Source organism: Cajanus cajan, chromosome 6 (genome assembly GCF_000230855.2).
Source record: "Cajanus cajan strain Asha chromosome 6, NIPB_CcT2T_4, whole genome shotgun sequence".
Taxonomy (NCBI): Eukaryota; Viridiplantae; Streptophyta; class Magnoliopsida; order Fabales; family Fabaceae; genus Cajanus; species Cajanus cajan.
Genome location: NC_138522.1, coordinates 50,650,152 through 50,663,549, shown reverse-complemented (window position 1 = coordinate 50,663,549; position 13,398 = coordinate 50,650,152). Strand labels below are relative to the sequence as shown.

The following is a 13,398-nucleotide window of genomic DNA, read 5'->3' as shown; positions in this document are numbered from 1 at the left end:
ATTTATATATATATATATAATATTTAATATATAATACCTTAAATAATTATATTAAATATTAATATTATATATATATAAATTAAATTTTAATATTAAATAATTATATTTAATTTATATATAATTAATATTTAATATATAATACCTTAAATAATTATATTAAATATTAATATATATATATAAAAATTAAATATAATTATTTAATATTAATATTTAATTTATATATATATATAATATTAATATTTAATATAATTATTTAAGGTATTATATATTAAATATTAATTATATATAAATTAAATATAATTATTTAATATTAAAATTTAATTTATATATATATAATATTAATATTTAATATAATTATTTAAGGTATTATATATTAAATATTATATATATATATATACGGATCAATTAATAAATTAATGTGCCCAGAACGGGTCCGGAACGGGCCGTTCTGGACGCATTTTGCATGGCTCTTTCACATAACCAGAACGGCCCGTTCTCATACCGGAACGGGACGTTCTGGGGAATGTGGAACGGCCCGTTTCAAAAGTGGAACGGCCCGTTCTGATTTCGCGTTTTCCTCATAAAATGTATTTTGGAACGGGCCGTTCCGGGGCCGTTCCGGATTCCACTGTCAGCGAAAACACCCTGCATAATCGATTATGCTTGGCACATAATCGATTATGGCCTTGCATAATCGATTATGCCTCACCCATAATCGATTATGGAAGGCCATAATCGATTATGTAACCAACCATAATCGATTATGGTCCTTCATATATATTAAATGACATCAAAACTAATCTTCAATGGAGGAGCTCTTCCGCAATCACTCACGACCAGCCACCACCAGCCACGCACCAGCGACGCACCAGCCACGTAACAGCCCGTGAAGAACTTGAACAACACCAACCGAAATTACTCAACGGAAATTCTGTGAAGACATACCACCAAAGAGAGCTTCCTCTTATATTATTATTTCAAACGCAACGACAAAGCTCCTTCAATAATTCAGTCAACAATGGCAGAGATTCCTGCCAGTATGCATGCATGAGACAAGGACGGTCCGTGAAATGCCAGAGATTCTCTAATGCATGGCACACGCATGGGAGGGGTATTTTCGGATTTTCACAAATCCTACGTGTCTTTCACCTCCTTTCTTCCCTTTTGTGCGAGGAGAGCAACAGTGCTTCCCCTCGCTTTTCTTCGCCTTTCCTTCGTTCCAAATCAGCAGAAACAAATGGTATCTTTCCACGCCTTTCTTTACTTGTGAACAGTACTCTCCCGGAAACAAACACTACCTTAAGGTGAGTTTGAAACACGGATTTACGTTGCAGAAAGTACATTGAAATGATGTGCAGAAAGTACATTGAAATGATGTGAGAAATGAGGTTGAGATGGACAAACAAACACCAAGTGAATACCTTCTCTATACAAGAAACAGTATCGAACACATGGCAAAAATACGAGAGCTGTCTGTACAAGTCTGCTTCAGTGTACTGAAAAATCAAATAAATATTTAATTATTAATAAAATCGAAGCATTAAAGTTTCACAATTATAAATCATATATAATATAAACTGTTAATGCTCAAGAAGTTCATAGAATGAAACCTGTCTAACTAATAAACGCCCATTGCAGCGAGGATAATTTGGACAAACAGTTCCTCTCTCATAATCACCAACCAACCGAAGGTTGATCCTTCGAGTTGTATGTTTACACGTTTCATCATCACACTGGATGCAAAATCAGTTAAGGATGATGACGGTTAATTTTCACAGGCTATTGATATTCATTATATATTTAGAGAGGTGACTTACCGTTAATAAACCTCTATAATACATTAAAATAAACTTATCTGCTTGCATTTTAACCTGACATGAAGTAAAATGAACTATTAGTATATTCTCAGGAACAATATTCTATGTTAATCATAGCAACAAACATGTTAAAAAGTGTTACTACACAATACAGAAATCTATAGAGGTCTTAAATATTAAATTATTCAAACCTGGTTAACTATCATTGCGGGAGAAATTTTACCATCTGAGCATTTAGGACAGCACAGCTTACGCCAGAAATTATAGATGGACTCCTCCAAGGCTACACTGGTTGTCATGTCACTACCCAACAAACAACAAATAGATTTAAAGACAGGTGGGCACCCAAATGTACCAAAGCAGCTGGGGCATGTCAAGATCAATGGCTCACATCCCCGATATCTGCAATTAATTTATCACATCCAATACAGTAGTTAATAAGTATGGCTAGGAAAACCATAGGAAAAAAGCATGAATCACAACACAACTTCAAAAATAATATAACAAAGCATAAATAAGAAGCTACGAAACTACAAAACAAATTCCATAACTTGTTCAAATATCCGCACATAATACTGAATTTCAAAACAAAAGAATATTCTCCTCCACTACATATTAGCATTGGTAATTTGGTAGTAAATATTTCTATTACAAGATGTGTGACAGTTAATGAGACATAAATTTTAAAACCATGATGTACCTTTCCTCATCATCAGCAACCAACAAGAGTGAGCTTGTAGAATCATCATTTAAAACTTCACTAGATTTATGATGAAACTGTAAAACAATATAGTTTACCAATTTAGAAGAATTGATACAAAATAAATGTTGAGACAAGTTAGAAAATATGTTTGACCTTCGACGAGTCAAGCCCTAAACAATTAGCCAGTCTTTCTGAACTTGTGCCCTGAATTGGTGCACAAAGACGTGATATCACTGGATGGATCTACAGGAGAAAAAAGAAAATACTCGAACAAGATACGTTACATGGTAACCATTGTTACGTAGCATTTTTGTATGGAAAATGTCCATGGTAAATCTTAAACAAAATATGATGATTTTAAAAATATTAAACATACAATTTCATTAAAAATCATATGATGTAATAAGGAAATATAACAAATATAGTGAAAAGTAAAAAAATAAAATAAAATAAGATATAATTTGAATGATTGTGTTTAATTTTTTTTTTATTAATTTAGAAATAACAATGAAATGATAAATTAAAAATAAGAAATTTAGAAAAATCTTAAAACAATCTCATTGAAAAAAAAATCTGAAATCATTCTCGTAAAAAAAAAGTTGTTCTAATCTATATAAATAGAAGATTATTGATAATTTTTTAAGTAATATTTATTTAATTTTTAAAGGATAAAAATGATTTATATTTAATATCAAAATATAAAATACATATTGTTAAATAAAAGAAATTAAGAAAATTCTAAAAACACTGCTTATAAATTAAAAATAACAATTAAAAATGATACTAAATACACTCTAGAAATAAGATAACTATTTTAATTTAATATATAACGGTGAATTAGCTTAACACACCTGTTGCGATAAATAGTAATCAATGTCAATCAGCCATGTCCCGTTTGTAAGTTCATCAGGATGTCTGGCACGTTGTGCAATGCCGGCTGCATTGCCTGAAGCACTGCCCTATAAAAGCAGAACATGATATTAAAAATGCAAAGTTAGACAGATTATAAACTACATCAAATACTCAACAAAAGCCATTTTCACAAGTTATTTGACCTTTGATCGAGACTAAATGACAAACCTGCTCATAGCAAATTATATAAGGAATTGTATCACCAACAGTGCTACCAGAAGAGTGGCCTTGATGCTTCAATCTTTGTGCCACCTATATGTTGATAAAAAAAAAAAAAAAAACTCGGAATCAAGTAGAACACAGGAAAAAAACATAGATTAGACAATTTCACAAATGAAAAATAGTTTTGACTAACAAGAACGTGTGGCTGGTTTTTGGCATCAGGATAAGCTTCAGGAGGTTTGGTCAATGTCTTTGTAATGACATATTTGTCTAATGGTACTTGTCCGTTCCTCATTTCTTCTTGTACCTATATTAAAAATTAAAAATAACATCCATTAGTTTGCAGGAGAAATAAATCATAATCTCCAATTTAAACATCATTGGTTAAAAAGTAAGACAAAATTTACAAGAACAAAATCCCCAATAAACTAACTTCAATACCTTCACCAATGATTGATAATTAGATCATTTAAAAATAAAAAAAAGATACTCCACATCATCGGCTAGTCCAATCAAATGTGCATATAAACCTAAGTATTCAGGTTTTAGACCACCTTATAATGCCATTCTACTCTTCGGCAAAGTGTAGTGAGCCCAAAGCTCCAGGAAGCATCTTTCAAACTCTCGAATTACATGGTATGTTATTATAAACAAATGTCTGATAAAGCAAGTCATTGCAATTTACCTTAATAAGAGAATTGTGGATGGACTCCACGACATCTTCACATGATCTGGAATCATGAGAACCATAATATTAATAGTTACTAGAAAAATGTGTAAACCTACATCTAAAATAGTCAAATGGGGCAAAGATAAGTGACACACCCTCCCGACAAAATTTGAGTCAAGCAAAAATCTCCTAATTCTTTCGCTAACAGGCTCCAATCACGACGAACAATGTCGAGACCTTTACGTTCAATAACCTTCACCATACATTAATCTCACTGCATGATCTTCCCAAGATGTTAGGTTTTGCAAAAGAATAAGATATGATAAACATACCTCATATGGGGTGCCATCTTTAAACAGCAACTTTACAGCCGCATACTTCTTTTTTTTAAGAAGCAGCATCCTTTTATATAAACCATCAAGATCAATTTCCAAGCGTGTATATTTCTTATTGACCTTGACAAATTAAAGCAGAAATTGTAGATCGTAAGAACATCAGATGAAAAAGGAATATATAGGAAAACCACTATTTGTTCTTGAAACATGGACACATGCAAAATTATCCGTGGTTGCAAACAGTGTACAACTTTACATCACTAAAGTAACTAATGACAGCATATTGCTCAAGAGCAGAGGAAATGCAATTTGAATCTCGACCAATGTTGTTATATGGAGGCACCATCACTGCTGTTGTGGAATGGCGTGGCAGATTTTTTGCCAATCACGATAGGCAAATTTTTGAAAGGAGGCCCACTATGGCAGCACCATAGGTGCTTATATGGCGGAATACTGATCTGAGCGATCTCAACCACCAATAGTTCATATAAAGGCTCAAAAGAGTTTGCACAGCTAATAGTCAAACCTTACCTCTTGAATAACTCTTGCAGCAATCTTATTTGCTTCCTGAATATCCTCTAGCCCACTGTAAATCATTATTGAATCAGTATCGCCATAGATAACCTATAGAGACAAAAGACAGCACACAAATTAATACTCACAACTAGTTACATAAAATAATCCATGTACTAAACTACAATACTTAAAGATGCAGAGTACTAGAAATAACCTCTAGATTCAAGTTATTCTGAACAAGGCCAACAGTACTCTGTAGTATCTCCCTTCCCTGTAGGACCAGTAGGCATGCAAATGAAAATGCGTTTGAAAATACATTTGAGATTTTATGGTAGTTATTCACTGAATAAACCAGCATATTCTTACTCGTTGCGTTATGAGCTCGGCTAACGGCTTAGCATAGAATCTTGAATTGGAAAATCCCAGGCACCCATATATACTGCATCACATGCCATAGCATTTAACATACAGAAGAATGACATGCCAATTTTGGGCACTCAGAAGGCACATGAAAAGGAAAAAAAAAAAAAACCTGTTTGCAGTAAGTTTTAGTGCTTGCTGTTGAATATCCAGTTGCTGAACTCTAATAGGATCAGCTTTTTCATTCTTCTTCTTTTCATTCTTTATCCACAACTTTATCTGTTTCCTCTGCTTAACCAGTTTTTCCAGCACCTAGCAAAACAAAGAAACTAAATTATAGCGCATCTGAACTCTCAGTAGTCTAGGAGGGAAAACAAAAATCGTATTGTACAGCTAATAAAATTATCTCAAATTTTTAATGCATTGTTAAACCGCTTGAAAATACAGATATGCCACTTTTACTCGCGTGAACATTGCAAGTATTCTAGGACCCTGATTGTGCCAGTCAATGTTGCACAGCTAAAATGAGTTTGTATAAGGAATTTTTAGACTGATTTTTTATTAAGGGAATTTGAAACGACTTGTAGTTTTTCAAACACTGTTAATCCTTATTTTCCAATGCTATAGCTGGTGACAGAAATAAGAACAGCAGGCAAGGTGGAAAGAACCAAAATTGAGATAACTCCTGAAAATATAATAAAGTAGTTATCGAGGCAAAAAAAATCTATAAATCTAACACCCCACCCACATGAAACAAAGCGGAAGCCAGAGCCTCACATCAGTACTTTTGAGGATCTATAAACTACTGCAGTATAAATGCATCACTAACTACAGATGTAATTAGCCTTGATAGAAACAAGGTTCTTGGCTTCATGCGCAGAAAAAACAACTAACTTGTCAAAGTTGCTAAGCAAATAAATCTGGAAATATCATTTGGCAAGGCTTTGTATCTAAATCATACAAAATTTGGAAACAAAAAATTAATATGAAACTTCTGGTTCAAAAATGATCAGATATGTCCTACACTAGCAAGATTTAAAAGATAAAAATGTTGGTATCTGTGCATTTTTACCTCTGGCAAGACTCCAGTTGTTTTACTAGATGGTAGACCAGGAAAAGTTCCGTCAAAAGACCTCTCAACAGTTGTGAAGCAGATATTGTATTCCTGTAATTCAGTTCATTATGTTGTAAACAAACTGTCACAAATTACTAATAGAGGCAGAGTAGACGAGCAAATAAAACAGATAATGCCAAAAGGCAGAACTAAATGACTAAAAACAAGCATATTTTGAAAGACAATGATATAAACCTGAATAATAGAAGGATAAAGACTGTTGAAGTCTAGAAGCAATATATATTTGTCATATAGACCCTTCTTTGGCTCCAAAACCAATCCCCCGGCATAAGAAGGACATTTTTTGTTTTTCTTATGATCCACTTCAGAAGCATCATTGTCATAGTTTGCATCATCAATATTTACATCAAAGTTTCTATCCTCAACATCACTAGTTAACTTGCGTTTCGTCAATTTTGTATATTTTGCATGGTTTGAGAACTTGTCTGGCACCATATATTTCATTGCATGGAAAGTATGCAGCAAAAGATACTCCACTCTCTGCGCTCGACCACCCTGAATTTAGTTAAGCGCGTCTGCCTGTTAGGTCATGTTCAACATCAAATCAACCTAGCAAGCAAATGATACGAGGGCTCACCTGGAGTGTTTTTCCCCACAGATTACCACTAATATTAGTCAGCCGACGTGTGAGTGGAAGAATACTTAAATAAAACATGAGTTCCATAGACAACCATGCATCCGTTTCACCGTATTCAATCTGACAAGTCAATAACACAATGGCAGTCAGTCTAGAAGCAAATAAACTAACTTAATTGTCAATCAATCAAATATTCCAAATGGCAAAAGTAAATTCTTTGACCAACACTAATATTTTGCCAGATCATATTAAAACAAGTAGATTAGATCCCATAACTAATCAACTAAGACTATAAAGTCCCCAAATTATGCACAATTCAGTTTAATTGTCAAAATATTACACGTCTATTGCTTCCAAGTTTCTCAACCCACATGCAATATCAAGTTCAAAGCACTGCTAATGTAAAAAATATTAAGTATGGGAAGATAAACTGCTAACATCAGTAACCATGACAAACGGCATAGTTTAATATTTATGAAAGTGCACACATTTGAACAATGTATCTAGATTTCTCATTTGCCCAAATAAAAGTCTCAGCCTAAATAGTAATACAATGAATCAGAATTGAAACAAAAAAATTTCCATAACAATGAAATGTTTATCAATTAAAAAAATAATCCACAGATAACGTTACACAACCAACACTTCAAATATTTCTCAACAATAAGAAGAAGAGAAAAAAAACAGAAAGCTGCTTGATTACGCAGTCACCTACAAGTTCCATTAGGGATTCTGCTGTTTGGAACATTTTTGGAACTTCATGTGCAGCAACTTCTTTCCGAAACTTGTTCAGATGTGACTTTGCAAGGTGAGTTAAAGAATAATTAACCTGAAAGAACCAATGAGGATGGTTACTAAGAAATCAAAATCAGAATTCCAGCTCAGCAAGAGTTCTCAACAATTGTTTTACCTCCTTTAATAGGTCACGGGAACACAAGTAGGTATCACAAAGAAGTCGGCCAGCAAGGCAAGACATGATGCCAGGATCTGCTCCAGCACCAAAAATCTTGCTTCTTCTTCCAAGTGTAGGCATTCTAGAACGTTTGAGGCGGCCTAGTTTGGACCAGTTACTACTCATTACTCCGCGAGCCTGTACCATGATATTTATAGGGCGATTTTAAGTGGAGCAGCTACTTCAATGTGTAAAATGCAAGTCGGATGAAATGCAGGAGATTTTTGCTTAGAAAAAACAAAATGGTCTTTAATTTATAGATATAGGTCTTTTAGGGGCAATGACAGTTATACTCAATTCCATGCACAAATGACAAAAACACCAAGAAAACAATTTTTTTGCTTAAAAAATTCAAGCAGTAAATTTAAGAACTGGCTGAAAATATAGTTTTTTTAATATTTATTTAGTAAACATGAACTAATGCACCAGCTAATAAGTTTAACAAAAGAAATATGGGTAACTGTGTCCATAACAGTTAGACACCGACAACAAATGACCACGGTTTGAAAATTTAAGAAATAGCTACATGGTTTTTTTTTTTTCCAGAACAAATTCAAACCTCCGAATGAATTCTAATATTCCATTTAATTTTGTCGGAAGCCTTATTCTCAACTAACCATCTTCCAAATATAACCTTCATAAATAATTCTGACAAAATAATTTTGGTCTTCACGTAATTCTTAGGCCATTTTACTGCCTTGAAAATGAATTTCTAAATTGCTCCAATTACTATTTCTCATCCAGATATCATCCATTTGAAATGTATTATAAAAAAAAAAAAAAGAAACTTAATGCAAAACTCAAATAATTTCTCTTCGGCTTGAAAAACTCAAATAATACAAGAAATCGTTTTATAAGGAAAGATCAAAGTTCTCACCTGGCATCTTTGAAGAAGAACATCAAGGTAAAATCCAGAAATATTATGTCCAACAAGAACATCACTATCCAACTTGTGTAATTCTAACATCAAGCGGTTTAACAAATCTCCTTCGCTGAAAACAAAATTAATGCATAGGTTAAGCCTAAAACAATCATAATTTCCAAGATAAGTTTTAGCATTCTTAGACATCATATTTGTTTTAGCATTCTTAGACATCATATTTGTTTTAGCATTCTTAGACATCATATTTGTTTTAGCATTCTTAGACATCATATTTGAACTAAAGAATAAGATGCAGTAATGCAGATAAGCACAACACTTAAACTAGCAAACATCTTACCTGCTTTCAACGTACAATACATTTGAACCAGCTTTTTTGTTTTTGTTCGCTACCTCCGTATTGAATCCCATCGGAAATATTTTCCCATCAATCTTACGAATAACGGTAAAATGGGTCAACCTCCCAAGTTTCTTCCACTCTGAAGCCAGAGTAGGAGTGTCAATCTAAAAAGTCAAACAGGAAAGGTTATTATTGATCATACTTCCACCACAACTCCATCTATCATAGTAATTAATTATCTAGTAGCAAACATATTAAACTTTGATAGTAAATATTCAAATTGTTAAAGAAGGTAAACATGCATACATATTCACACACAATCTAAACAAGTACCAAGTTCAAGCAACAATTCATTTAAAGATTCATAGAACATGCATCGCACAGATATTCTTATATTCACATATAGATATTCTTATATTCACATATGTGTAGACAGACACATACATTAATGCTCTTGAGCTCATTACAAGAGATAAGCTGGCACAAGATACATAACAAAACCAAAAAATAAAAAAGGACGGTAAACAACCTTAACCATATTGCAACATATTACGGATGCAGATACAATCTCATTTATGTTCTTCTTTTCATTGATGGTGGTTTTCAAGTTTATCGCTGCAACAACTACAGGAGGAATCTTAGAAGTGATTTTTGAAGGAGATGAATTCCTTATGCTTTTAGGAGAGTCAACAGTCACTTCAAATTTGCACCAGCTAACCTGCAAGCACAAGCAAGTTGCTAGGATTAAATTAAGGCGGTCTCCATATATGTAATAAAAGACTGTCATATATTACTTCTACTTGATGCACATCTTAAAACCTTACTCTTTGAGAAGCTGCGATTGTAGAAAACTTTGAAACCTGTAGCCATGAAGGCCCCTTTATCTTTCTTTTAATCAGAAAAAGCTCGAGCGCACTGCAGATTGTTGTAATACAGTTAGTTCACCTGTTTTTCTAACATGAAAAAATACTACCCGTTTAAATTGATTTTAGTGAAAAAAATATAATGGGAATAAATTCTACAACAATTTTCTTGCCTCCAAAATTTCCTCCAACAAAATAATATAAAAAAATATTATTATATTTCTTATTAATATAACGAAATAAAAAATTAATAATATACATATATTAAAAAGTTCTACAATAATTTATTTTTTTCCAAAACTCTCAAGTTTCTTCCTTCTAAAAATTCCTTCAACAAAATTATATAAAAAATATTATATTATATTTCTTCGTAATATATCAAAATAAAAAAAATTATATACTATTTATATATTATATAAAAAAAATAAATCAAAATAAAAAGAAATTTTTATAAAAATATTTTAATAATTATTAATTATTATTATATTTCACAATATTATAAAATAAACTGCTACCAAAAATAATTAAAAAAATAAATATATCAAAAATATTATATAATAATAAATACAAAAATATACACATATATATTTAAATATATAAATATATCTTATAATAATATAAATTTGATCATTTTCAAAAAAAACATAATGTGTTTAGTATATTAAAAAAATAATATATATATATATATATATATATATATATATATATGTCAAAACAAATATATCAAATTGATATCTATCTTTATATTTTTAATTATTTTCTTTATATTTTATATCTTTAATATATTTAATTATATTATAATTAAATCTTATATTTTATGATATTACTTAAAATATCTCTCATGTACGTAAGTATGTATAAGTTGTCCCTCTTAAATTAATTTATATATATGTACGTATTTCAATAATTATGATTTTGTGTGAAGATGAATTCCCTACAGTATATATATATATATATATATATATATATATATATATATATATATATATATATATATATATATATATATATATATATATGTGTGTGTGTGTGTTATATTATATAAGAATATTTTAATAATTAATTTAAATTAATTTAAATTATATTTCTTATTAATATAATAAATCAAGAGATTTTAGTGTAAAACCTTTAGCATAATATTAGCAAAATAATAAGAAACTTAACTATTTAAAATACAAAACTCATTTTTCTGTTTATCCAAGTACTCCCTGGATACATATCACCAGTTTAAATGGCTAGAGTCACTAAGTCAATATGCATATAAATATGCTCCCTGCCGAAATAGAAAGTAGATTTCAAGTACTATGACATAAGGTCATAATAATAAATTCTAAAAATAATTGGAGTTCCTGAGTTCAAGGCTGGCTCAATAATCATGCAAAACATCACAAAGAATAGTCTCAAAATATTTATAATACCTGTAACTGGTTCCTAAGAGAGCACAAAAACTTTCTCCTTTAAGATCTACGGGAAGTACTGGATCCTGCAGCGGTTAAAATATTGAAGTAAAAAGGTTTACAAAATGCTTTTTAACAAGAGAAGGGACAGATATGAAGTTTATAGCTGTCTGTAAAATCAACTACTTGAGTATATAGATATATTTTGAAATTCTTCATAATTTTTTTATTGCTTGAGGATGTACATGAATTTGATAGTGTACCTTGAATGAATAATTGACTTTCACCACATAATTTTCACCTGTAGGTATTTCAGATCGTTCAAATGCATATTTTCTCTGCAAAAATGAGCAAGGACTCGGAATGAAAAAACATTAATAAATCTACTTGGCGCAAAAACATCAAAACTCTTTTATACACTACAAAACATCTGAAAAGATCTAATCAGCAAACCTTAACAGGCGTCATGCTAAAGTTGGAAACTCCTAAATTCACGAGAAGTTGTGCTATCTCATTCTTAACATCATTCACCACATCCTAGCAAAACATAGGACAGAACAAAACGTATCAAACCCAAGCTAAGAGAAAAACACGGAAAAATTAAAGGTCAAACTAAATAAAAAAGAAAAGCAAAAAATTATATAACGATGCAAAGAGCGCTCCTGTTGGCGGCGCTGGGCGTGGAGGGCGTTGTACTCGTCCTCAGGGACGATGTCGTAGATAGGGTTCTCTAACCTGATTTGGGGTCTAGTGGCGTGGGATCGAGGAGCGGCGCGGCGGCGGGCCTTGAGACGGTCCAACGCTTGGGTGTGGGAGCTGGCCTCCGGTCCCCTGGGCCTTGGGCTTGGGCTTGGAGGCTCTGCGTCTGACATTGGTCTCTTTGGAATTGTGAGTCTGCAATCTGCATGGGAGAATAGAAAATCTGCCCTAATATATATAGTTTTGTTACAGAGGGCGGGAAAATATTGTTATAAGGGAAAACAGACACTGCCTTCTATTATTTCATTAAAAAAACATATCTCATTACTATTTTTAACTTTTAATTTTTAAAATAATAATAAACTACATACTTCACCGTCTTTCTTATTTTTTTAATGTATATTTCGATAATAATTTATCATTATATATTTTTTCCTTATTTAATTTAAAAATAATATAATTACCTATAACATTAATATCAAAATATGCTTAAATATAATAAAAAATGAAATAACAAAATATATAAGTAAATAAAATAAAATATATCATAAATTCTTTTTTGACATAAAAGTAAGTAAATTTTTATTTTTATTTTAAAATTAATTTTAATTTTATTAATGTGTTATTATTTTCTAATATTAGTTTTATTTTTAATAATTAATATTTTTATATAAATTTTATAATTACTTGTGTATATATAAATTAATTTGAAAGGAGAATTAACGTACACTTCACAAGTGATATTATAAAATATAACAGTTAATTGTAATATAAATAAAAATATTAAAGATATAAATATATTAAAATATAAATAGATATCAATTTGATATATATTTTATATTTTAATTAATATACTAAACATTTTTTTTGAAGATGAAACTTATTTTATTAAAAAAATATATTTATATATATATGCATTTATTATTATAAAATATTTTATTAGATATTAATAAGAAATATAATATAATATTATATATATATATATATATATATATATTAGTTTTTTAATTATTTTTAATAGTAGTTTATATTGAAATATAGTAAAATATGATAATAATTAATAATTATTAAAAAAATTAT

The 13,398-nt window shown here is 30.6% G+C and overlaps 1 protein-coding gene across 1 annotated transcript; it reads right to left on the bottom strand.

Moving 5' to 3' along the window:
- Positions 1–234: 234 nt before the first annotated feature.
- Positions 235–12,491, bottom strand: LOC109793828 (DNA polymerase alpha catalytic subunit). The gene is made up of 29 exons (XM_020353301.3): positions 12,330–12,491; positions 12,073–12,156; positions 11,883–11,957; positions 11,641–11,705; positions 10,184–10,274; positions 9,889–10,077; positions 9,360–9,523; positions 9,017–9,131; positions 8,098–8,277; positions 7,903–8,016; positions 7,188–7,307; positions 6,785–7,105; positions 6,548–6,640; positions 5,648–5,787; positions 5,482–5,554; positions 5,330–5,386; positions 5,131–5,223; positions 4,597–4,719; positions 4,420–4,517; positions 4,280–4,325; positions 3,788–3,901; positions 3,601–3,684; positions 3,372–3,479; positions 2,674–2,763; positions 2,518–2,594; positions 2,009–2,219; positions 1,818–1,871; positions 1,611–1,733; positions 235–1,496 (listed from the first exon to the last, which is right to left on the bottom strand). Exons 1-29 carry the CDS (start codon positions 12,489–12,491, stop codon positions 1,146–1,148), a joined length of 3,615 nt encoding a protein of 1,204 aa, XP_020208890.2. The 3' UTR covers positions 235–1,145.
- Positions 12,492–13,398: the final 907 nt, after the last annotated feature.